We start from the raw sequence: 26981 nt of genomic DNA on the forward strand, positions 1-26981 counted from the left end.
CCAAAGCACAGAGGAGGGTATTTATAACCCATAGTAACATTAAATGCAGTGCTTTCTTTTCCTGGTTGAGCAGGGCAATGTTCATCTGTAGCTCCAGGCAGCCACCCACAATATCGTTAGCATAGATTTCCACAGGAGCATCCATCCAGGTGAGAGATTGAATAAGTGGGGGAAAAAGCACATAAGCCTAATAAGAATAATTTTGTGTAGCAGGTAAATCAGTTTGAGGGGAAACTGGTAAGACAAAGTGTAATGGGGAGAATTATTAAATAAAACCTATTATAAGTCAGATCCAGTGCTAAAGGAGGAAGAGAAGAACAGGGGGATGTTATTTTCAGGCTAATAGAAATGGTGAGATTTTTAGGTTCTTAAGGAGAAAAAGGGAATTAGGAGAAGTGGGATTAGTTAGAGGGGTCTCTGTTGCCATTAGGGAGGATTGAACCACACCCATTTTAATTTGGCGTGCCAGTTTCTGAGGAGTCGGCACAGATCTCACCAGGTATGAAGGCGGTCTCTGACGCGGACGTCTCTTCCCTATGGTTTTTATTGTCAGTATTCACACGAAGTTTAAGTCTCCTAGTGGGCACCCAGATGGGATTGATGATCTCCTGGTGAAACACAAGCATACCCTCTTCCCCACGTTGTAATAGTTCCAGCTTCCCAGGTATTGGTCTGGGAGTTTTTCCCTAACACTGGCTTGCCTTCATTTAGGGAGAATTTTTTGCCTGTTCAGCTGCAGTCAGAGTATGTCTTTAGGAACATTTAGAAAGTTTAAAGTAAACAATGCTAAATGTAACTGGGAGTGGGGAGTGGTTAAATTATGCTTTTGTTGCTCAGACTGTTTGGACAATTGAGTTTTTAAAGTGCAATTGGCCTGTTCCGCCACAGCTTGTCCCTGAGGATTGTAAGCGACTCTGGTAATACGGGAAATTCCCCATTGTTGCATAAATAAATCAAAAGCCTTACTAACATATCCAGGGGCGTTGTCTGTCTTTATTTGATATGGAAGCCCCATAACTGCAAAGCAAGAATACAGATGTCTTTTAATATTGGCTGTGCCTTCCCGTTTGGCAAGTAGCCCAAATAAAACCTGAAAAGGTGTCTACAGAAACATGTACATGTGAAATTCTGCCAAAGGAGCTAACATGAGTCACATCCATTTGCCATAAATCATTAGGAGGTAGGTCTCTGGGATTAATGCCAGGTTCCTGATTTGGAAGTACAAAAACTTGGCACTGAGGGCAGTGGTGGACAATAAGCTTAGCCTCCTTCCAGGTGAGAGCAAATTTATCTTTTAATCCAGCAGCATTGACATGAGTGAGATTATGGAACTCCTGAGCTTCTCGGATTGCAATAGAGACCAGTCGACCTTATCGTTACCAGCAGACATGGGTCCCAGTAGAGTGGTATGAGATCTAATATGTGTAATATAGAAAGGGTGTCTACGTTGGCGAACCGCCTGTTGTAACCTTGAAAATAAAGAAGCCAATTCAGAATTACCAATATGTTTGATAGTAGCGGTTTCTATATTTTTAGTGGCATGTACAACATAAGCAGAATCTGAGACAATATTTAAAGGTTTGGGGAAATCCTGTAAGGCAATAATTACAGCAATTAACTCTACCTTTTGAGCAGAGGTATAAGGGTTAGAAATAAGCTTGTCTGTAGGACCCACATAACCAGCATTTCTGTTACTGGAGCCATCAGTGAACACTGTAATGGCCTGAGGAATGGGCTGATCTTTGGTCAATCGAGTGACCACCCAAGAAGTCATTTTTATAAAATCAAACAGTTTTTTGTTTTTGGATAATGATTGTCAACAACACCGATAAAATCAGCCAAGTGAATTTGCCACAGTATGGAATGTTGAAAAGTGGCCTGAACTTCGAGTTGATTTAAAGGAACCACAATTAAACTCGGATCAAATCTGGAAAATTTAAGTATTCTACACCGAGCTTGTCCAATTAGGGTGGCCATTTGGTCCAGATAAACAGACAAAGTTTTTGACACAGAATGAGGAAGAAAACACCACTCCGCTAAGTCATTATGTTGAACTATTAGCCCAGTAGGGGAGTGCAATGAAGGGAAAACCAGAAGCTGAAAAGGCTGAGACGGCTGTACCCTAGACAACTGGGCAGTTTGGATTCTTTCCTCCATGAATTCCAGTTCTAGTGAAGCCTCAGGGGTGAAAGTCTTGGGACTGCAGAGATTGGAATCTCCACACAGCATAGAAAACAAGTTAGATGGCGCGTATGTTGAAATGCCTAAAGTAGGTCTTAAATAATTAATGTTATCTAAAAGTTTTTGGAATCATTTAAGGTTTTCAAAGAATCTCTCCTAATCTGAACCTTTTGAGGTTGAATATATTCTTTATCGAACACCATTCCTAAATATTGAACAGGAGTGGTCTGTTGAATTTTATCCTGAGCGATGTGTAATCCAGCCTCTTTAACACGATGGCTCAAAAATTGTTAACAGTCAATTCTTTATCAGTGGGGGCAGTGATTAATATATCATCAATATAATGAAGAATATAGGCCTGGGGAAATTGAGCTCAAACTAGTGAAAGCACCTGTCCAACATAAAGCTGGCAGATGGTAGGGCTATTCAGCACTCCCTGAGGAAGTACTTTCCATTGATAACGAGCTGCAGGCTCCTGATTATTGATAGATGGTACAGTAAAATCAAATTTTTCACAATTCGATTTATGTAAAGCAATATGAAAGAAATAGTCTTTAAGATCAATAACTATGAGAGGCCAATTCTTAGGTATTAAAGCAGGGGCAGGCATGCTGGGTTGGACAGCTCCCATAGGTTTAATTACAGCATTAATGGCCCTTAAATCAGTTACCATCCTCCACTTGCCTGATTTCTTTTTTACTAGAAACACAGGAGACTTCCAGGGGGAGAGAGAAGGTTCCACATTTCCAAGTTGTAACTGTTTAGCAACCAATTGAGTTAAAGCCTCCAGTTTTTCTTGAGAGAGTGGCCACTGCTCAATCCAAACAGGTGTTTCAGATTTTCATTGTAGGGAGGCATAGCAGTGGCTGTCATTGAAAAGGATGACCTAAACCAGCCCTCTTCTACAGTAACTTGAAGAGGTTTAGTAATTCCTTCATGTCTTGGACCGAGACCGAGTCTGGGAACAAACCCCATGTTTTCCATTATATTTTGACTGGGAGCACTGTAAGAGTTATGTGGAATATTAATTTCAGCCCCCCACTGTGTCAGCAAATCTCTACCCCAAATATTAGTGGAGATTGGCATGATATAAGGCTGAATTTTACCCTTTTGACCCTCAGGGCCAGTGCAAGGCAAGATAAATGTGCTCTGGTGAACTTCATCAGCTTTTCCAATCCCTGCTAGTTCTATGTTAGTGGGATGTTTACGCCAGGAGGAAGGCCATAAATTAGAGGAAATAATAGAAACATCAGACCCAGTATCTAGTAGGCCCTTAAACTTTTTTCCTTGAATGCGTATGGTGCAGGTGGGCTGTTGTTCAGAAATTACATTAATCCAATAAGCGGCTTTTTCACTGTCAGAGCCCATCCTAGGACCCCGTGTCTTATCTCCTTTGTTTAAAACAATATTAGGTAGTAAAAGTAATTGAGCAATTGACTCACCAGCCAGAGTGGAAACAGGAATTTCAACATAGGTTCTATTTTCCGTAAGTGTTGGCCGGCTGAGAAATAAAGACAGCAGTATAAAGAGAGGAATTTTACAGCTGGGCCTCTGGGCGTGACATCACATGTCGGTAGGACCGTGATGCCCGCCTGAGCCTCAAACCAGCAAGTTTTTATTAAGGATTTCAAAAGGGGGGGGGTTGTAAGAACAGGGAGTAGGTACAAAGATCACATGCTTCAAAGGGTAAAAAGCATAACTACTAATAAGGGTCTAATAAAGATCACATGCTTCTCAGGGAACACGACAAAGGGCAAAAGCAGAACTACTGATAAGGGTCCAACAAAGATCACAAGGCAAAGGGCAAAAGCAGAACTACTGGTAAGGGTCTGTGTTGTTTTCAGTTTGGAGCTGATGTAAACCCTGCTGCTGTGAATACTTTGTATGTGAATACCTTATATCTACCTCCCCTTGAGCACTCACAGACATTGTGTTCTGGTGCGCACACTCAGGAGTGGGAATGCTATTTGCAGGGTATTCACGTCTTCAGTAATACTAGTAATACCAAACTATTTTCCAGAGTGGTTGCATTCTTACAACTTGTAATGAATATGTTTCTGTTAAAATTGTGTAAGTGGAAAATATCTTCCCTAATTTATCTCCAGTCTCTAACGTTAATTCAAACGGTTTAGAAAACAAAACAAACCAAAAATGCTTTTTTACCTCTCCACTCCCGATGGTAAATTTTATCTGTGTTGGTGGAAAACAGGAATCAGATAACACAAAATAAATTGTAGTGAAAATAAGTTAGAAAGTAGAATATCTAACTGGGGACAAGAGAGGGAGAGAACACAGCACAGGGGCCTTGTGTATAATATTAATAATATTAATAGCTGTTTAATGAAGATTTATTGGTTGATTAATCTATGGGTATCTAACATACCTGATACACCATCCTGTCCCTAGGTTGAACTTTCCAAGCAAGTTCTGGGGCTCCTTCTTTGCCATTAGAACTGGATTGTATGGAAGCTAGAGTGGGAAGCATCTTATGTGTTTCATTACTGGCATCTAGAACCCTAGCAGGTCATTAATTCAATGAGACACATGTATTCTTTGGTTTGAGATTCTAATATCCTAAAAGCAGGTATGGGTTTTGTACTGATATACAGGAATGTTCTGAAAATAAGCTGTAATTATTAGAAACAGGTTTGTTTCTAATAATATCTGTGGAGGTCAGCATTATTTATTCTTAATGAAAACACCCAGGATTGCCCTTGGGCCTGTGTTAACAGTGTTCAGGGTAAAAAACATCATAATGACAAGCAGAGTAATATTTACTTTCAATCTGTTATTGAAAGACTTTATATGAATAGTTGCTTTTTAACCAACTTATCTCATTTTTTAAATTGAGGGGAAATATATATACCATTAAATTTACCAATTTTATCTTTTTTTTTTTTTTTTTGAGATGGGGTCTCACTCTGTCACCCAGGCTGAAGTACAGTGGTGTGATCATGGCCCGCTGTAGCCTTGAGTTCCCGGGCTCAAGCAATCCTCCCACCTCAGCCTTCCAAGTAGCTGGGACTACAGGTGTGCATCTCCATGTCTGGCTGATTTTTTTATTTTTTGTAACGACGGGGTCTTGCTATATTGTCCATGCTGGTCTGAAACTCCTAGGTTCAAGCCATCCTCCTGCCTCAGCCTCCCAATGTGTTGGGATTATGGGTGTGAGCCACTGTGCCCAGCCCATTTTTACCATTTTTAAAGTGTACAGTTCAGTGGTATTAAAGTACATTCACATTATTTTGCAACCATTTGCCTCCAGAACTCTTTTCATCTTACAAAACTAAAACTCTATACCCATTAAACACTAACTTTTTATTTCCCCTCCCCTCAGCCCCTGGCACTCACCCTTCTACTTACTGTTTCTATGAATCCTACTACTATCTACTCTTGGTCCCTCGTATCACTGGAGTCATAAGGTATTGGTCTTTTTGTGACTGGCTTATTTCACCTAGCATAATGTCCTCAGAGTTCATCCGTTTGGTAGCATGTACCAGAATTACTCTCCCTTTTAAGGCTGAATGATATTTCATTGTGTGTGCGTGTGTGTGTGTGTGTGTGTGTGTACACATATACCACATTTTGTTTACCCGTTGATCCATCAGTGGACATTTGGGTTGTTGCTGGGTGTGGTGGCTCACACCTGTAATTCCAGCCCTTTGGGAGGCTGAGGTGGGAAGATTGCCTGAGCCCAGGAGTTTGAGACCAGCCTGGGCAATATAATAAGACCCTGTCTGTACCAAAAATTAAAAAAAAAAAAAATTAGCTAGCCTGGTGGTATGCACCTGTAGTCTCAGCTATTTGGGAGGCTGAGGTGGGAGTATAGCTTGAGCCTAGGAGTTCAAGGCTGCAGTGAGTTGTGATCACGTCTCTGCACTCCAGCCTGAAAGACAGAGGGAAACCCTGTCTCAAAAAAAAAAAAAGTAATTTATATTGGTTTCACCTTTTGGCTACTGTGAATCATGCCGCCATGAACATTGGCATACAAATATCTGTTCAAGTTTCTGCTTTCAATCTGGTAGTTGCTTTTTAATCATTTTATACCAACCCCCCTTACTAGTGTTGATTTGACAATATTCTTATCATTCCTTGGAAACTTAATCAGTTTAGTTACCATTCTCGTTTTCTCATCTTTATGAGAAAAGGTAGAAAGAAAGGAAGTGAAATGCCCAACACCACTCATTTTTGTTAATGGTATTGATAAAATTGGCACCAGCCTTTCAGGAATTCGGAAGCTTTGATTGTTCTTTTTTGTTGTTAGATTTTTGTATCCATTATGCATTTTGAATCATAATAAAGTGGAATTTAAAAAAACTGCCATATTTGTCTAGCATATATGGCGTTTTATGATTTTAAAGATATTTTTAAAGTTTGGTTAAAAACCTTAACAGTATATGTGAAATGGAACACTGTGCTTTTACTGTGGAAATTTATCCTATATACCTTAATAAAATAGTTATTTAAGATTTACATTTGGCTGGGTGCTGTAGCTCATGCCTTTAATCCCAGTACTTTGGGAGGCTGAGGCAGGCAGATCACTTGTGCCCAGGAGTTTTTGAGACTAACCTGGGCAACATTGGGAAACCCTGTCTCTTCAAAAAGTACAAAAAGTTAGCCGGGCATGGCGGCGTGCGCCTGTAGTCCCAGCTCCTCAAGAGTGTGAGGTGGAAGGATTGCTTGAGCCTAGTTCGAGGGAGGTTGCAGTGAGCCAAGATTGCGCCACTGCACTGCAGTCTGGGTGAGAGTGAGACTCCTTTTCAAAATAAAGAAGGAAAGATAGATTTACATTTTAGAGAGTTAGTATATGTCTGTGATTTTTGAACTTTATTGTTTCAGGGCTCCTTTATATTCATAAAAATTATTGAAGGTCCAAAGGAACTTTTGTTTTTGTGGTTATCTGTTGATATTTACCATATTAGAAATTAAAACTGGCTGGGTGCAGTGGCTGACACCTGTAATCCCAGCTACTTCGGGAGGCTGAGCAGGGGTGGATCACTTGAGCCTCGGAGTTCGAGACCAGCCTGGCTAACATGGCGAAACCCTGTCTCTACACACAATACAAAAGTTAACTGGATGTGGTGGTATGCACCTGTGGTCCTAGCTACTCAGGAGGCTGAGGTGGGAGGATTTTTTTGAGCCCACGAATTTGAGGCTGCAGTGAGCTGTGATCACACCACTGTACTCCAGCCTGGGCGACAGAGTGAGGCTGTCTCTCAAAAAAATAAAATAAAACTGATAAATTAAAAAATATTCCCTAATTTATTAAAAACATAAACCCATTAAATAAGTTATATATTTTTATGAAAACAACTGCTTGTCCTAAAACTAAAACATTTAATAATAAGAGTGTATTGTTTTATATTTTGGCAGCAATATCTAATGTCTGGCTTACTTAAAGATGGCTAGGTTCTCATATTTGCTTCTACATTTAATCTTGCAATATGTCATTTTTGTTGAAGTATATGAAGAAAATTCAGCCTCACACACATATATAATTGGAAAAGAAAGGAGGATTTTAATAGTCTTCAGATAATCATGGATGTTTTTCTTTGATAACCACACTAAAATTCAACAAGTGGTAGTTTCTCAAAGGTTAGTTGCAATGTAGAATTTGAATGAAATATATCAGTGAATTTTTCATCCTTGGTTACATTAAAATTCATTTGTCTTCTTTGCACTTTTTTTGTTTTGTTTTGTTTTTGGGACGGAGTCTCACTGTCACCCAGACTAGAGTGCGGTGGTGTGATGTCGGCTCACTGCAACCTCCGCCTCCTGGGTTCAATTGATTGTCCTGCCTCAGCCTCCCGAGTAGCTGGGACTACGGGCACCTGCCACCACACCCAGCTAATTTTTGTATTTTTTAGTAGAGATGGGGTTTCACCATGTTGGCCAGCCCGGTCTCGAACTCCTAACCTCTGGTGACCCCCGCCTCGGCCTCCCAAAGTCTTGTACCTTGAATGGATCTTTTACTCAAGTATAATTTCTATCATCTTTGTTGGTCATTTGGAAAATATTGGTTTACCAAGTATGTGAGTCTTCCAAATATTGATATATAATGAAATATGGGATAAAAAATAAAAAAATTCACATTTATTAACATCACCCCCAGTTACATGGGGAGCTCGCAAGCTCATAGTGATGAGTGCTGATTTTCGCAAACATCTAAATTTAACTTGAAAGCTCAGTTTTTATTTTCAACAACAAATTCTGTTAGTTGTTTTCCTTAAAGTGGCAGGCTTACTTTGTTCATGTTCAAGAAAATGTCGGCCAAATATCCCAGCTGGAACAACCATAATTTGTCATTCATACTTTTTAGTAAACTTGGGGTATTAGCCCATTTGCATTACTATAAGGAATACCTGAGACTGGGTAATTTATAAAGAAAATTGTTTTAATTGGCTCATGGCTCTGCAGGCTTTACAGGAAGCATGGTGCTGGCATCTGCTTCTGGCGAGGCCTCAGGAAGCTTACAAACATGGCAGAAGGTGACAAGGAACTAGCGTGTCACATAGCTAGAGTGGGAGCAGCAAGAGAGGTGGGAGGTGCTACACTTTTTTTTTTTTTTTGAGACGGAGTTTTTCTCTTTCGCCCAGGCTGGAGTGCAGTGGTGCGATCTTGGCTCACCGCAACCTCTGCCTTCCGGTTTCAAGCAATTCTTCTGCCTCAGCCTCCTGAGTAGTTGGGATTACAGGTGCCCACCACCATGCTCAGGTAACTTTTGTATTTTTAGTAGAGACAGGGTTTCACCATGTTGGCCAGGCTGGTCTCGAACTCCTGGTGCTACGTTCTTTTAAACAACCAGGTATCGTGAGAGTTCACTCACTGTCAGAAGACAGCACCAAGACATTCATGAGGGACTGCCCCCATGATCCAAACACCTCCCACCAGGCCCCACCTCTAACACTGGGGGTTACGTTTCAGCATGAGATTTGGAGGGGCCAAACATTCAAACCATGTCACATGGTATTCCATGAAAAAAGCAAGCAGTTCATTTTGCAACTTAAACTGTATAATACATGCTTTTTCCTGGGACTACCATGGTGCTTCAGTAGTCCACAGAAGTACTTTATGTGTACCTACTATTTTGGGACACAAGGGTATTAAAAACCATGTACTCAAGGGCTGATATTTAATAAAATTAATAATTTTTACTGCCGTATCAAAGATGTTCTTAAGTGAGGCTGGCTTTTTTTTTTCTTTCTTTTTTTTAATCTGTGACTACTGGTGCAGTTGGTACCTCTACCTTGATTAGTGTTAAAGAGCTTGCAGTTTGACCCACTGTTGATTTTGCACCATGGATACAAATGTGAACACGGAAGAAGGCAAATTATGTCCTAGTATTATGATGAAAGTAGAGTCTTTTGCTGGGACTTGATGCTACAGGCCAGTAGTTCTCAAAGCCTGGTTCCCAGCAGCATTAGCATCTCTTGGGAGCTTGTTAGAAATGCGAACACCTGGGCCCTTCCCTTCCCTTGCAGTGTCCAGTTCCTGTGGGGTGGGGCTGGGCTGCTTCAGCTGCCCCAGGAGACTGAGAGAGTCTGCTGAATTTGAGAAAGGCCACTCTGCTTTCTGGAAGGACTGGCGGGGCCGGAGGGCAGGGAGGATGAGTAAGTTAGGGACAGAGTGTTCTCGTGTTTGTAGAGGATGTGATGCAGCCTGGACTTCAGGCAGTAGGAAGAAGATGGAATGGATTTGCTAGAGAGAGATTCTCTAGAACTTTATTGCTGGTAGACCACTTAAAAGCTTAGAAAACAGCTGCATTTTGCTCCGAGACCTGCCAGCCATCAGGGACGGATGAGTTTTAAAGGCCCTTACTGCTTTGTGTCTTGAGGGAATATCTTTTATTAATCGTGAAAAAATCAATCCAGATAACTTGCCTGAGTCATTTCAGTCTCCTTTTTGAGGATGCCTGCTTAAACAGCGACCATGGTCTCTGGAGGGGTAGAGTCTCACATTCGGAGTTCAGAGTCTTAGAAAGTACAGTTCAGTGTGGAAGAATGACAGTTATGATTTCATTCAGATGTGCCCAGCTGCTGACAAATTGAATACAACGATCAGTGGCAGGCAGAACTCTCATTTGTTGTGTGTTGTCTTGAGTCTGGTGAGGTGTATCCTTTCACTATTGGATTTTACTATTCAGTGCAGTCAGTAGCTCCATTTGATGTAAGTGTAAAGATGGGTCTCTCATTTCAGTTTCAGCAATTATTCTTAAAACTTTTATTTTCCAGTGTTTTAAAGTTTTTAAATTTTATATCTTTTTTTTTTTTTTTAAACAGATTTGTAAGACTCCAGGGCCTCCCAGCCGTGAATAATCTGATGGTTCCTGAAATGACTGGGGAAGCAGACGCTTCGTATGGCAGTTGAAGAGTGTGTGTCTATGTGCATTTAAAACCTTCTTTCTGTACTTACACATTCACACGGGAAGACAGGCTCATTCTTGTGCACACTTGAGAGTTTTACAACTGATGAAAATTAATTTAAGAATCAGATGGAGCAACTTGACACCACTGGGCTCAGGAGCCCGGGGAGAAAAATACATCACTAATGGCCAATTTTCCATATGGTCTGCACGGGTAAAGAAAGTCTGCAAAAAGAAGAAAAAAAAATTTGCGCAGATTAAACCACAAAAATATTCTCCAGTTTAAAGAAGGAACTAAGTGAGAAGGTGACTGAGAAAGAAGTGTGATTTCAAACATTGCAGCGGCTCACACAGTGTTTGTTGCACTTTATTTTTCAGTGGGTTTGGTGATTTGGACGGATTAAAACTCTAGACTGAAAAGTAACTCCTACTGTGGTTATGGCTAGAGGAAAGCAAGTTCAAGTATGATGGGACAAGTTTGAATAATGAACTGATTCCTTTGCCTATCTTAATTAACTGTATTTGAGAAATTTTAATTTATTATTTCCCCCTTTTTTTTCCTGCATCTATAGGATAATATTGTAAAATAGCAATTGAAACCAATAATTATTAAATAAATATCAAGGAAAATCCAAGCAAAGCTTTCTTTTTTTTTGGACTAGTGGTGTGGTGTTTGGAGACAGTCTCTGAATGTGAACAGGAAAGCACCCATCAGCAAAACACGATCACTCTCTAGGGAGACAGCTAGGGGAATCTGACTCTGGCTTCTGCTTTTGTTTTAAGGGATTAACTTCCCTGTCAAGTCCAAGAAGACTTGCGTATGAGAAGATTACTTGATGGACTTAATTCTAAGATTAGCTTTTTTCATCAAGATGGAAAAAGATCTTTAGGAGCAGAAAAGGGGAGTGCTAACTGGGGGAGCGAGAAGGGAGACGAGCAAAAGAAACAAAATCTTGCGACGTGGCTCTATTTTGTCAGCAAGAGGATTTAAGACTCACCCAGGGCAAACACTGGGACCACTGTAAGAGCGCTGGAACATTCTGCCTCTTGAGTGAAGGGGCCTTCTTTCTAGCCTCTATGGCACTGAGGGGTGCGCCGGCTGGTGGAGGAGTAGTCCGATGGAGCCCTGCGTTCCCCGGGGACACAGGGCCAAGCTTTGAGGTGGAAAGTTTCTGGTTCTGAAACAACAAGGAGAGAGTCTGTTTTTCTTCCTAAAATTTGGACTCTTGTCTGCACAAACTCTGGTCTGTTTTGCACGGTTTGTGTGCCTTTTTTTCCCTTTATGCAATCTTTTTCAGCTTTAGCAGCAGAAATTTGTCTAGTTCAGGAAACATGCTAGAGGGTGGCTTCAGAAGGAAGATGATCCTGTGTATTCTGTCTCTGCATCCGAACTTTTGAAGAGAAAAATTCGAGCTAGAGGGATTCTTAAAGCCTTAAGTTACTTGAAATCTATGTATTTGCAACCCTTTGTCTCTGGAATCATATTACACTAAACTGGAATCTCAGGCTGAATGAGAATAACCAAGTGGAGTAAAAAGAAGAAAACCGTTTCTTGATCACCACTTAATTAACGATGCTCTTTCTCCAAAGGATCAGCACGTTCTTCCTCTGAGAACTTGAAAATAAAAATGGACCCCATGTTTTTTTAAGCATTACCTTTTCTTAGAAGACTGCCATCATCTTTTATAGAGGAATTTTTTCACTATGCATTCGGTGGATCTTTATAAAATACTGACCTTCTAATTAGATTCAGGTCAGTCTTAATTAAAGGGGGAAAAAAGCAACGCAAGCCAACCACAAAAACACATATACCAATGAAAGAAATTGGTTTAAATTTCACAGCATTAACATTACTTTTTAAGTAAAACAGTTCATTGAAGAAAGTATGTATGCAGCAGTGGAACATGGGCCTGTGCTTTGCAGCGACTCCAACATCCTGTGCCTGTCCTGGAAGGGGCGTGTCCCCAAGAGTGAGAAGGAGAAGCCTGTGTGCAGGAGACGCTACTATGAGGAAGGCTGGCTGGCCACGGGCAACGGGCGAGGAGTGGTTGGGGTGACTTTCACCTCTAGTCACTGTCGCAGGGACAGGAGTACTCCACAGAGGATAAATTTCAACCTCCGGGGCCACAATAGCGAGGTGAGCTGTGGTTTTGTTTCACTTCTTGGTCACTTCCAGTGGTGTTTTTGAGCCCCTTGTGGACTTGAAACTTCCTTCATTTCAGTTTCATAGACTTGCTGCCTAGTGAGACTTCCCATGCTGTGAGTTCTGTCTCTTATTCTCTGGCAGAAAAGATGCTAAGATGGACATAGTTCACAGTAGGCTGCCCCTCCCCAAGTGGGTCAGTTGTCCCTGGCACCCCTGCTGTCTTCTCCCTGCACTGTCTCTCTTAGAGGGTCCAGGCAGTGGGAAGACGCCCAGCAGTAGGGAGGCCAGGGCGCTTTCTAACCAGGGTGGGGGGTTAAATTAGATGATCCTAACCAACTTTTCGTGCTCCAAGTCTACATGGCAAAGAGTTACCCCCATCCCTGATGTCCCACTGACAGTGTGAAAAATGAAAGTGGTGCTGCCTTTACCTTGCACGGTTAACATCTACGTTCCTTTGGTGATGGCTTAACACTTGGCTTGTATGTTTTCTTACTTGGAGGTAAAGAAGTAGTTAATGGACAAAAACCATAGTTTTTCACATGTATAGGGTATATTATATTGAGGCTATTATGCCATATATTTGTACATGTAGATTCCTCTGGGCTTGTAAAATATAAGCAGTGGGATTATGAAATTCATGCAACCAACATTTATTGAGCAATACTTAAGTGTTAGGCATTGTGTTTTAAAGAAGAGCGTGACTGGTAATTTCTTGCAAAGTTTTGCTTGTATAGCACCTTCGCAATATTCATGTTTTACTCTTCACTAGCTTATTTGGGTATTTTTAAAATGAGGAATCCATGACTATTTCAGGCATCTTAAAAATGTCATTAAATGGTTATTAAATAGCTACTGTAAAGGAGCAGGAATTTTTTCAAGTATAGGTCTTAGTCCATTTGTGCTACTATAACAAAATATAGACAGGGTGGCTTATAAACAGTAGAAATTTATTTCTCACAGTTCGGGAGGCTGAAAGTCTCAAGATCCGGGGCTAGTATGGTAGAGTTTTTGATTTCTTCTTGGTGGAAAGAGGATGAGAGTGTCTCTGAGGCCTCTTTTATGAGGCCACTAATCCCATACATGAGGGCTCCATTCTCATGACTTAATCACCTCCTATAAAGACCCTACCTCTTATTACCATCACTTAGGGAGATTCACCATACAAATTTTGGGGGCACACAAACGTTGAGATCATAGCAATATTAACATTCAGTAAGGTGCACTAAACTTAACTCTCGATTATTTTTATATGCAGTCACCCATGTAAGCGCCAACAATATCAAAATATAGAGCATTTCCAGCACCAGTTACAGGTACTTGGTGCTCCTTCCCAGATTTTACATTCTGTCTTAATCCATTCCTGCTGCTGAAACAAAATATCTTAGACTGGGTAATCCATAAACAACAGAAATTTATTGCTTGCAGTTCTGAAGACTGGGAAGTCCAAGATCAAGATGTTAGCAGTTTCAGTGTCTGGTGAGGGCTCTCTCCTCCATAAATGGCACCTCGTTCCTGTGTCCTCACATGGTGGAAGGGGCAAGGGAAGCTTCCTTGGGCCTATCTTACAAGGGTAGGAATCCCATTTATGAGGGCAGAGTCCTCAAGACCTGATCACCTCCCAAAGGCCCCACCTCTTGATACCACCACATGGGGATTAGGTTTCAACATTGAATTTTGTAGGGATGGAAACATGCAGATCCTAGCACGCCCCTCCTGAGAAGTAACTCATATTCTGACTTCTGTCACTGCTTAATGGAAATGGAATCCTTCATTACATACTCTCTGTGTCTGGCTTCTTTCACTCAACGTGATGTCTGTGAGATTCATCCCTGTTGTGTATATTATTAGTTTGTTCTTTTTAACTGATGTGAATTGTCCACTGAAGGAAGATACCTGGTGTTTTTCTTCTCCTGTTCCTGGGTATTTGGATTGCTTCCAGTTTTTGGCTGTTGTGACTAATGCTGCTATGAACGTTTGTGTGCGTGTCTTTGTATGGACCTGTGCATTCAGAAGGTGGAATTTCTAAGTCATAGTGTTGCATGTGTTTAGGTTTAGTAGAAATTGCCTGTTTTCCAAAGTGGTTGTACTATTTACACCTCATCATTAATGTATGAAAGTTTTAGTTGTAAGGCCAAGAGTATTTTGAGATTCATTTTTCCACTGAGTTTAATTTATGAAGAAGCTTCTTTTGAATTTGAACTTTTTCCATTAAAAACAGTGGTTTTATGCAAGAAATTATGTTTTACAAATAATATATTGGGCATATACATACAGGCATGCACACATATTCCCCCCCCCCAACACACACACATATCTGTACTCTTCAAATTTTTTTTTTATTCTTATGTAACAAATCACCCCAGACTTGGTGGCTTAAAACGTTACCCATTTTTAGTCTCACAGTTCTGTAGTTCTGAAGCCCTGTTATGGTATGTCTGGGGCCTCTGCTTAGGTCTCCCAGGCTGGGAAACGTGGTACCAGCCAGGACTGCTAGCTCCTCTGAGGCTCAGGGCCTTCTTCCAAGCTCATTCAGGTTGTTGGCAGAAATCAGTTCCTTGTGGTTGTAGGACTGAGGACCTCCGGTCTTAGAGGCCTTACTAGTCCCAGCCATGTGGCCCTCTCCACAGCATGCAGTTTGCTTCTTCAAGGCCAGGAGGAGAGTATCTGCTGTAGCTTCAAATCTTTCTGACTTTCCGTGTCTGAAAAATGGCACCCCTGAGCCGGCCATGCTCACCTCCACTCCTGGGGAGGGGATTACACTGGGTGTGCACACCAGGGGGTGTGGTTTTAGAATTCTGCCTACCACAAAAGAGAAGATTCCAATTCACAGACAGTAGTCTGGCTGTCTCACTGCTGAAACTGTTTTGCATGATTTTTCCACATTGCATTTTTACTTTTTTGGTTTTTTTTGAAGGGTACCTGTGCACAACATGCAGGTTTGTTACATAGGTATACATGTGCCGTGTTGGTTTGCTGCACCCATTAACTCATCATTTACATTAGGTATTTCTTCTAATGCTATTCCTCCCCCTGCCCCCCACCCCACGACAGGCCCCCATGTGTGATGTTCCCCGCCCTGTATCCAAGTGTTCTCATTGTTCAGTTCCCACCTATGAGTGAGAACATGCGGTGTTTGCTTTTCTGTCCTTGTGATAGTTTGCTGAGAACGATGGTTTCCAGCTTCATTCATGTCCCTGCAAAGGACATGAACTCATCCTTTTTTAGGGCTGCATAGTATTCCATGGTGTATATGTGCCACATTTTCTTAATCCAGTCTATCACTGATGGACATTTCAGTTGGTTCCAAGTTTTTGCTATTGTGAATAGTGCTGCAATAAACATATGTGTGCATGTGTCTTTATAGTAGCATGATTTTGGGTATATACCCAGTAATGGGATGGCTGGATCAAATGGTATTTCTAGTTCTAGATCCTTGAGGAATCACCACACTGTCTTCCACAATGGTTGAACTAGTCTACACTCCCACCAACAGTGTAAAAGCGTTCCTATTTCTCCACATCCTCTCCAGCACCTGTTGTTTCCTGACTTTTTAATGATCACCATTCTAACTGGTGTGAGATGGTATCTCATTGTGGTTTTGATTTGCATTTCTCTGATGACCAGTGATGATGAGCATTTTTTCATGTGTCTTTTGGCTGCATAAATGTCCCCTTTTGAGAAGTGTCTGTTCATATCCTTTGCCCACTTTTTGACGGGGTTGTTTGTTTCTTTCATGTAAATTTGTTTAAGTTCTTTGTAGATTCTGGATATTAGCCCTTTGTCAGATAGGTAGATTGCAAAAATTTTCTCCCATTTTATAGGTTGCCTGTTCACTCTGATGCATTTTTACTTTTAGTTAATTTCTGTTCCTCATATTAGAATCTGTTCCATTTGGCTGGGCACGGTGGCACATGCTTGTAATCCCAGCACTTTGGGAAGCTGAGGCGGGAAGGTTGCTTGAGCTTAGGAGTTCAAGACCAGCCTGGGTAACATAGTGAGACCCTGTCTCTACTCTCCCCCACCCACCGCAAAGAAAAGAATATGTTCCATTTACTGAATGCCTGTCAAGTAGAGTGACCAACTCTCCTAGCTTCCCAGGATGTGGGACTGTCGGTGTTAATACCTGGAAAATCCCAGGCAAACTGAGTTGGTCATCCTACTGCCCAGTGCCTGACGTGGTTTCAGACATCTTACCTCATGTTGTTTACAGCAGACTCATGGGAAGATATCATTATTTCCATTTTATAGGGAAGAAAACTCAGGCTTTAAAGATGTTAAATAACCTGCCTAAATTCATGCAGCTTGTATGGAGGAGAACTGGAATCTAGGGGTCTAACATTTTCCTACAACTTTATTTTCTTATAACTTGTGTTAAATACAAGTCCTCAATCCCTTATCCTCAATTGTTATATCTTTTTTTTTTATTTAATTTTTTCAGACAGAGCTTTGCTCTCTTCCCCAGGCTAGAATGCAGTGGCACAATCACCGCTCACCGTAGCCTCTGCCTCCTGGGTTTGAGTGATCTTCCCACCTCAGCCTGCCAAGTAGGTGGGACTACAGACATATGCCACAATGTTCAGCTAGTTACAAATTTTTTTTTTCATTTTTTTTTTTTTTTGGTAGAGACAGGGTTTTGCTGTGTTGCCCAGGCTGGTCTCAAACTCCTAAACTTAAGTGATCCGCCCACCTCAGCCTCCCAAAGTGCTGGGATTATAGGTGAGAGCCACTGTGCCCAGCTCACGATTGTTAAATCTAAGGGCTCTGAAAATAGCAAGTTTTTGTATAATTGTTTCAATGGCAAGACCTGACCTGGACTGATGTGAAGCCGCTGGTTGTTGTTATTCCATCACTTCAGCTGCAGAAATACTGTGTTTTATTATGGGGGCTGCCCAGACCTGTGGGTGGCACTAGATAATTGACAGGAGCTCCCCTTGTAGGACTTTGCTAAGATTTAAAAAATTCTGAATTCAAAATACTTGTCTCTAAGGATTCTCAATCAGGGGTTGTGAACTTGTATCTTCATTTAAGGGAATCATCAAAAGAAACCTTGGGTTTTATTTAATTTGGTTTTTCATTTCCGGGAAGGCTGACATTTAACTCATCTCTGCCCTTAGTTAGTTACCTTATCTTCACTCCCTTCTACCACAGGAAGCAGAAAAACCCTGTGTCCCCACCGGCCATCCCTTAAGAACACTACTGAAAGAACCATTGCAAGATTTTATTTCTGGCCACGGAACTAACTAAATTGAAGGGGTCAGATCTAGTCGTCTGCTAATTTCACAACTGAATTAAAAAGGAAAAAAATCTGAATGAAAGATAATTTATTTCACCCTCAGCTAGTATGTAAAATCTGTTTTATATTATGTAAGTATTTAACAAATCTTAACAGTTTTGGAATTATAAATGTATTCAGTTAGATAAATTAAATCTGAAATTAAATACTGTGATAAATGTTTGTCTAGTCTTTGAGACTAGTTTGCCTTTCTCACATTGTGTATTCTGTTGTTAGAAATTTGTGATAAAATGGTATTAGCTATATTTGCCAGAGTGAAACATATAGTAGAGGAATTCTTATCCTGTGATACATAGCTTCATATTTGGTAAATATGTTAATGGTTCTAATCAGATGGTGAAAATATATGCCCCCCTCAATCCTGAAAGCACCTTTCATAAAAAAGAACCACTACCACAAAAGATGAATGATCAGCCAAACCAACTTTTCCCAAAGCAACTTTCTATGGCATCTGGGGACAGAAACAAAATAATCCTTTTACCAGTATCTCTTTTGAAACCTTTGATTAGCAGTGTTATGGAAGAGGAATAGATGTGTGCTTACCTACTGAAACTCCAAGGGGGACTCTTCGTGGCTGGCTGAGAAGTGATGCTTTTTTAGAATTATTTGTCCTTTTACTGTGAAGCAGTAATTCAAGAAAGATGAGTTTTTCTTTTAAAAGAGTCCTCAATAGGTGGGCAGGTATGTCAGGCAAAATAATGATTATGTTCCATAATGAAGATTATTTCAGAAAATAATTACTTGGGAATGTTTTTATTCTATGAAACAATTTCTTACAGATATTGTAGATGTCGTGCAAATTAATCAAGGTTATTTGTACTGATTGTCATTTAACAGGAATTTTTTTTTTTTTTTTTTTTTTTAGACAGAGTCTCACTTTGTTACCCAGGCTGGAGTGCAATGGCGTAATCTTGGCTCACTGCAACCTCTGCCCCCCAGGTTCAAGCCATTTTTCTGCCTCAGCCTCCTGAGTAGCTATGATTACAGGTGCCCGCCACCACACCCAGCTAATTATTGTATTTTTAGTAGAAACGGGATTTTGCCATGTTGACTAGGCTGGTCTCAAACTCCTGGTCTCAGGTGATCCACCCGCCTCAGCCTCCCCAAGTGCTGGGATTACAGGCCTGAGCCACCATGCCCGGCCAACAGGATTTTTTTGACTTGAGAATAAGCAGGCAGCTATGTGTAGTTGCTGGAATTGGTTTTGTTATAAGGACACGACTACTGTAGCAGTGGTCTCACCTGAATTCTTGGATTGGGTACATCTTCTCCGATATGCTTTCTCTGACCCTGCCCCTTGTCCCTGTTGTACACTTAACAGACTTCTCTGGTTGCGCTGATCATGCTTTATTATAGTTATCTGCTTGCCTCGTTTGGTAAAACTTATTGGAAGATCAATGTACCCTGTCATTCTTAACTTCCTCACCTCTCATTGTTTAGAATATCAGTTATTTATTTATTTTTTTTAAAAATTTTCTTTAACTTTTTGGCCCACTTCAGTGTGCTTTCTTTCCTTATTCTACTGAAATGATCTCCTCAATGACCACACATTGCTAAACCTATAGGTTTTTGGTGTTTTGTTTTTGTTTTTAAACTGCACTTGATGTCTCAGTAGCATCAGTAGAATTGAAATGTTGTCCAGGACACCAGGCTCTCCTGGTTTTCCTGTTACTGTTCTGGCCTCTGCTTTCCGCCTTTCTTTGCTGGCTCTGCCTTTTTTTCTTTTTTTTGCCTCATCTTTAAATGTTAACGGGCACCAGGCATGCATATTTTTCTGTATTTCCTCTCTATGTTGGCTTTAAATCTCCCTACATGCTATGACTCCAGATACCTCTCTCTGTCTGCCATCTCCTTCTAGTTCCAGACTTCATTCTCCAACTTGATATATGAGATACAAAAGTGGACACCAATCAGGCCTCGCAGACTACCGGTCACCCAGACAGAACTCATTTCCCCCCGCCCCTTGAACCTCAGATCAGTTCCATGCGCTGTTTCCCCATTTTAGTAGATGGCCCAAGACCAGCCAGTCAGTTCAGCTCTCAACTCAGGAATCTCCCTGCGCTTCCCTTGTCCCCAAGTCTTGTTATTAGCAAGACCTCCCACTGTATCTGACTTCCAGATAATATCTGAAACGTGCTCACTTCACCACCATGCCTAGCATAAACCTCCTCATGAATCTCTTGACTTAAACTCTACTATTTTTCTATTGTGGAGGACTCAACAATCTATGTTAAGTTTTTTAAGTGTTTTAAAAATATTATAAAAATTTACTTCTAAAGTACTTTTCTTTTTCCTAAAAACATTGTATGACACATCTTAATTCCAAAAAGGATGGGAATTTCTAGATTGTAAGAATGGTCTCCCTTGCAGTTGAAAGATCCTCCTAGTACCATTGTCTGATTCACCCTCTCCTGAAGAAGGCCCAGAGCCACTGGGGACTGGCAAGCCAGGTTCTGTGTCCACCTCACTGTGCATAGTGATGACCAACTTTCTCAACATTCGGAGAGGTTAGAAAACCATTTTATTTTGAAACATTTATACAGTATTTAACGTACTTAATCTGTACAACAGTTTTAGTGGGAAAAGTTGACTCATTTTGGATTAAAGCCAGCAAAAACTCACTGCAGCTCTTTTATCTCTCTTATAAATTCTACATAGAAAGTGACTTTTAGTAGATTTGTGACCAACTAAGGTATTATAATGGTGGATATAATGGAGGGCTGTTTTATTTCCTTTAGTGATGGCCTGTTCTTTTTTCCTTTCTGTTTCTGTTTTTCCATATCTTGATTCCAAGAAGTTCTAGCTTTACCTGTCCAAGTCATTCATTAGTTTACTCAAGTCAGTAGTAAATTGAAAATAATTCTCTTCTATCAGAGTTGTAGAACCTGAGATAATATGTTTTTGGAAGGGCTGTGAAAATGATATATAAGTGATGAAATAGTAAAGTACTCTATACCCTTTGTACTTAAAGTAATATACTTAAGTATATTACTTTCCAGTCCTTACAATACCACTTAGTACCTGGAAATTCAGTTACTGTTCTGACTCATGAGGTTAGAAAGAGTGTTTGTTGATTTTTGTTCCTCAGTTTAGATTTGAAAACACATGCATTAATTTTTAGCAGGTATTTACTGCATCTCTGTTGTGTGCCAGGTGCTGCGTGTATTTGCCACTGTCGGGGGGCAAGAGAAGTCCCAGCTTATACCTCATGGAATCTACAGTCTAGCATGAGGGTGAAACGTGGACTTCGCCTTCCTCTATTTGCATTTCCATTAGGAAGAGAAAGCAAGCTTTGAATTGTTCAAAGAATGAAGAATGAGGCTTCCTAGAGATTGTGTGGTGAAGATGATCTTTGAGCAGGGCCTTGAGAAATACTTAGGATTTAGCACGTTTAGCGCGTGCTTTTCTCAGTGGTGCAAGAAGATTAAGCCACATTCTGGCTTTAGAGAGGCATTTCTGAGAGAGATGAAGGACACTTCGTTCCCCAGCCCCAACCTAAGCATGTGACTGTACTCACCTTGTCAGATGCTGTTGGAACCTGGCTGACAAGGACAAGGACCTATGCATTTTTTCTTGCCCTGGAACAAAATTGCCCTTGTTGGACAGGCAGTGATGTTCTGTGCGCCTTTTGACTATACTGTGAAATGTTTGTGGTTTGTAATGGGGATTTTATCCATCTGAGCATGCTACACTTTTTATTAGTTTCCATGGCAGATGGTTAAACTAGGGTGCTGCCTTAATAATTTGACTTATGCAGGTGCTCAGATATGACTGTTCCTGTGCTTAATGTATTCAGCATGTGGTTGTAGTCGTTTGAAAAGTTACATAATCATGTGTTCATGACCTGAGTTAGAGATAATTTATTAGTGACTCAGCATTAATGACTCATGCAACCCTTCTGGTAAAGCAACATTTCTGTTCATGTGAGCATATTGTAGCATGCTAGGTGACCACATCTACCTTGTTTCCTTCCTAGGTAGTACCTTTAGGTATTCCATTACAGGAGGGCTGCCCCACTCCCGGAGGTGCATTGAATACAGAGAGGGCATAGTTGGTGGAGAAAAGCCCTCCTTGGGATCATCTGTGGCTGGTAATAGGGGCTGAGAAGCTCAGGGCTACATCATGGTTGAATGTTTGTGGATTCAGTGATCTGCATGGCAGGTTTCAAAACCATATAATGTTAAGAGATATGAATTGCAAAACCACAACCCCTCGGACTTTTCTATACAGTAAGTCCTCAATATTGTTAAGTTCTTGGAAACTGCAGCTTTAGGTGAAACAACACTTAGTATGTAGTATATACGTAGGATCTTTACTCTTGTTTATATCAGTTAGCTTAAGGTAAAATTGTTTTCATATGCAGGTCATTTTTGCTTAAAGTTCAGCTTCTAAGAACCTATCCTTGAAGTTAAGTGAGGACTTAACTGTACTTTTTGCAGGTAAATTTACTGTATTGAGTGAAATGAATAGTGGAAACTTACCTAGTTTTTTACCCTGGAAAGGAATTTAAACCGATAAAATGCACTTACTAGAATTTGGTGGATGTTGCGCTTTTATCTGCCAGCTTTATCACGAAGGATTTCCTCAGTGGGAACACTGAGAGAAAGGATCTGCATAGTGGGACTGGAAGGGTGGAGTAGTGTGTGAATGAAGTCTACTAGGTATTTAAAAAATATTCTTACGTTCCCTGACTATAGCCATAATTAACGTCATTGTCCTGATGAGTCTGTCTTCTTTTTTTAGACCAAGTCTGAAGAAATGGGTGGCAGATGTTGTACTGTTCTGATGTACTGCAGAGTGCTATAGTAGGTCAGAGGATGAAGCACTGTGGACCAGTGTGGTCAGGGAAGCTTCCTGCAGAGTCAGGGGGTGAGCTGGACCTTAATGTTCATTTCGGTTCCGTAAACATTTGAGAGCTCTCTCTAGGCTAGACTCTGCTGGGCTTTGGCTCTACAGTGGTGAAAAAGGCACTGTTCCTGCCCAGATGGATCGTCTATCGTGTGTCAGAGGGTGGATATTGTTTGCATGGATATAATGTTGTCTTTGCTGATGACAATTGCCATATATATTCCTGTAATTTGTGTGTGTGTGCTATGTCCATTATTTAGTGTAGCCCTCATAACATCTCTCTACAGCTTTGTGTTAATATCCCTGCTGTACAGTTGGGGAACCTGAGGTTCTGAGATGTTAAGGAAATTGTCTGAGGTTGCAGAGCTAGATGATGGCAGATCTGAGATTTGAATTTGTGTCTGTGTGTTTTTCTATCTATAAGACACTGCTTCAAAAAGGTGAAGGGAAGAGGCACCCTTAAACAGAGTTATGAATGACTGTGGTATGTGTGTGTTTTGGACATGGAAGAGTTTGGTGAAGTGTTGGAGAGTAGTGGAAAGCAAAGCGGGATGGACAGGTGGGACCAGACATACATAGTCATGATAATAAACAATAGTAATAAATGTTTGTGGCATGAAAGAAGACAGTGCTTTTGGTTTGGGCCGTATTCCAAGACCGTAAGAAGACTCTCATATTCAAACAGAATTGTCGAAAAATCAAATGTGAGTGTAAAAATTACCATTCAATTCAGTGCATTTTTTCACCAATGTGGATAACTGAGAGTTGACAGCACTGGCTATGCTTAATCAATTATGGAAATAATAGTCTTAAAGAAGTAACAGACATCAGTCACCATGATACTATGATAATGTACACATGAGCCTAACTCTTAATTGTAGCCAGTTATTGTAAACTGAAGGGATTTGAGGAACAGCTTTTCTTTTTTTTTTTTTGAGACAGAGTCTTACTCTGTCTCCCAGGCTGGAGTGCAGTGGTTGAATCTCGGCTCACTGCAAGCTCTGCCTCTTGGGTTCATGCCATTCTCCTGCCTCAGCCTCCCGAGTAGCTGGGACTACAGGCACCTATCACCACGCCTGGCTAATTTTTTGTATTTTTAGTAGAGACGGGGTTTCACTGTGTTAGCCAGGATGGTCTCAATCTCCTGACCTCGTGATCCGCCCGCCTCGGCCTCCCAAAGTACTGGGGTTTCAGGCGTGAGCCACCGCGCCCAGCCGAGGAACAGCTCTTCTTTTAAATGTCTTAGGAATTCTTATTTTGAATAAGGAACCTTTCTAGCAAAGAGGCAGAAATGAAACTTTTGTTTTATATTTAGGTCAGAATTTCATTTCACCTAAACTGGCTTATCTATTTTTATACCAAAGCTCAGTAGTGTAAGTTAATTTTTTATCACAGTAATAGGTATACATATTGGTAAATGCTAAGAATGAAAAATAGCAATGTTCTAACTCCTGTCACCCCCCCTCCCCCCACCTGTTGTCCTGGCCACTTAACAAAGGCTCATACTATTATTTTTTTGATGAATCAATTTTAGGATTTTGTCTGTTGACTTCATTCCCATCTCTTTAGGCTGAGATTTAGCACTCTTCTCTTTCTTTCATAGTCACTCAACCCAGCTTTGCCCTATCATCTAATCATTCCAGTATTACTGTATCACAAATATTGGTTATTATTCAGTGTTTACACTATTTAAACTATGTCACTGTTATTCCCAGATGAGCCAAGTAGGGTACTATGATTGTATTCCTTCATTATTTAACTCTTTTCTCCTCATGATAAAAATTTTCCCCCTAGTGGTTTAGTTTATCTATTGCAAAACCTTCCTACATCTTCAGCATAATTTCATACATTCAAACCAATTAGATGGTTTATCAGTTCATTTTTTTGTTTTGTTTTGATTTTGTTTTTTTCCTGAAGACCTCCATCTGAGAGTCCTTTGTCATCCTTCTGCTCTCTGGATTGGTTGCTCAGTGGGCCTGCTGCCCAGGTGATTTCCTGAACTTCCTTTTAATCATCATCTTGGGAATTCTCTTTGCCCCCTATTTATTCCACGTGTCGTTTATGGAATCTTGTATTTTTTTGGTTAAACTCCTTTTTGTTGGAACATAATCTCCAGTATCTTCCTAAGAAAGTATTTGTAAGTCATAAAGTATAAGACTTTTAATCTCTGTAAATGTCTTAATTGCTTTCACACTTGATAGTTTGGCTGGGTACAGATTTCTAGGTAGTTTTCTTCAGAATTTTGTCTTCACATTTCCAGAGTTTTTAGAAGCATAGTAGTTAAGAGCTCAGGCCCCGGAGCTAGACTCAGTTTACATTCTAGCTCCATCACTTAGTAATGCCATGACTTTAAATATATTATCTAATTTATCTTTATAGTTGTCCCTTGACTATCATGGTTTGAACTTTGTGGATCCACTTATATGTGGAATTTTTTCAATCAAATACGGATCAAAAATACAGTATTTCTGGGATGCAAAATCCATGTTTATATGGAGAGGATTATACACAAAATCAACGTTTGTATGCTCAAGTTCTTGTGGGCTGACTGCGGGATTTGAGTATGTGAGAATTTGGGTATACGTGCACAGTCCTGCAACCATCCCCCTTGTGTACCAGACTGTACTATGATTTTCTCATTTGTGAAATGGATTTATAAATAATACTTTCCTCATATGGGATTTGTTGTAAGGATTCAGTTGGTTACTATAGCCATTTAGAAAAGTGGCTGGCACATGATGAGGGCTTTTTAAAATTGACTATTATTACTCTAGGTCCTTTATATGTGACCTAAAAAACATTCAAAAGTTTATGCATCTGTTCTTTTTCCTAGGTATTCTGAAATTTCATAATGGTCTGCTTTAGTAACTTTTTTCACGTAACAAGGTAGAGACCCATTTGGTGGAAACAATGCTCTTCAGTTCCAGGGCTTTTTGGTTGTTGTTGCTTTAAGAATTACTACCCACCTGCATCCTGGATTTTCTCTGTTTTCTCTAACCTACTAGTCAGATGTTTAACCTCTTAGAATAACTTCCTGACTTTTAAAGTTTTACATGTTTGACTTTCTGAGAGATTTCCTTACTAATTTTTTAAGCTTTTCTAATCAAAATTATTTCAGCGCCATGATGGTTTTCATTTCTAACATCTTGTTCTAATCTACTCGCTGCTCCAGTTCTTATTTTATGGGCACTGTATTTTCTCATACTTCTGTGAGGATACAAATTATGGTTTTAAACCATTTTTTTTTTGTCCATGCATTAGATCTGCTTTTTTTGAGGTTTTTTAAAGAGGTGTGTGTGAGTGTGTATAAGGGTGGTTCTGTGTGAATCTCCCCACCACCACCCAGATTTTTTATAATTGAGGTCTTCTTTAAATGTCTAATGATCCTTGACTATTTATTCAAATGTAAGAGTAGTGCACCATGAATCTCTTTGGCATCTTTTGTGTGTGTATATGTAGGGGGTGTTTAGCTGGTGAGCTTTATTGTATTATACAATGACCTGGGGGAGAACCAGCTGTTTTCTTGGGACTGCCAAAGGTCAGCATCCAAGCAGCTTTCTCCATAGTGGTCCAGTTTCTTTCAGTAAGAAACTTCCAGTCACATACCTGTGAATATACTCCTGTTGCCAGCATTCTGAGAGCTGGGGTGTGTGTGTGTGTGTGTGTGTGTGTGTGTGTGTGTGTGTGTGTGTGTGTGTGTGCTGGGAAAGAGGTAGACCTAGTTACATGAAAGTTGGAGGAGCAGGAGGAGGGAGGAGGAGGAGCTAATATTGAGTATTTATTTTGTACCAGACACCATCCTAAGTGCTATAGCTCACTCAGTCCTCACATCAGCTCTGCAGCTTTGCACCTGTTATTGTCATCTTTTTTTTTTTAGATGAGGAAAGTGAGGTACAGAGACGTTAAGCAGCTTGCCCAAAGTAAGGCATCTCTGCTAATTGACAGAGCTGAAATTGAACTCAGGAACCTTCTAGATTCTATGTATTTGGCTTTTCACAACATCATTCTTGTTTTCAATCCTTGTCACCATCTCTGCTGTGCCTGAGATTCCCAAAACGAGTTGTGGCTAACCCAGAGAATAACCCTTCAGTGCCTGATGTTGGTGGAGAGAAGAATTGCCTAGTTACATCTCATATGGCTCAGCAGGGGAG

At 40.5% G+C, this 26981-nt stretch overlaps 1 protein-coding gene and 1 pseudogene across 10 annotated transcripts in view; one reads left to right on the top strand and one right to left on the bottom strand.

Annotated features, from left to right (window-relative positions):
- Positions 1-6301, bottom strand: part of LOC739918 (signal recognition particle subunit SRP72-like) — a 67718-nt pseudogene extending 61417 nt beyond the window's left edge.
- The window catches only part of TULP4 (TUB like protein 4), a 277110-nt gene that overhangs the window by 66544 nt on the left and 183585 nt on the right, over positions 1-26981 (top strand). For 7 of the 10 annotated variants that reach the window (XM_016956541.4, XM_016956549.4, XM_054686966.2 and 4 more), the window contains one exon: positions 10461-12680. The exons of 1 other annotated variant lie outside the window; for it this stretch is intronic. In XM_016956541.4, the coding sequence (XP_016812030.1) occupies positions 12429-12680 (252 nt within the window). In that variant the 5' untranslated portion in view covers positions 10461-12428. Of the gene's footprint in view, positions 1-5089; positions 5212-8757; positions 8896-10460; positions 12681-26981 lie in introns of those variants that run through there. 2 more of the 10 variants (XM_054686965.2, XM_016956543.4) reach the window with 2 other exon arrangements.

This window comes from Pan troglodytes, chromosome 5, assembly GCF_028858775.2.
Source record: "Pan troglodytes isolate AG18354 chromosome 5, NHGRI_mPanTro3-v2.0_pri, whole genome shotgun sequence".
Taxonomy (NCBI): domain Eukaryota; kingdom Metazoa; phylum Chordata; class Mammalia; order Primates; family Hominidae; genus Pan; species Pan troglodytes.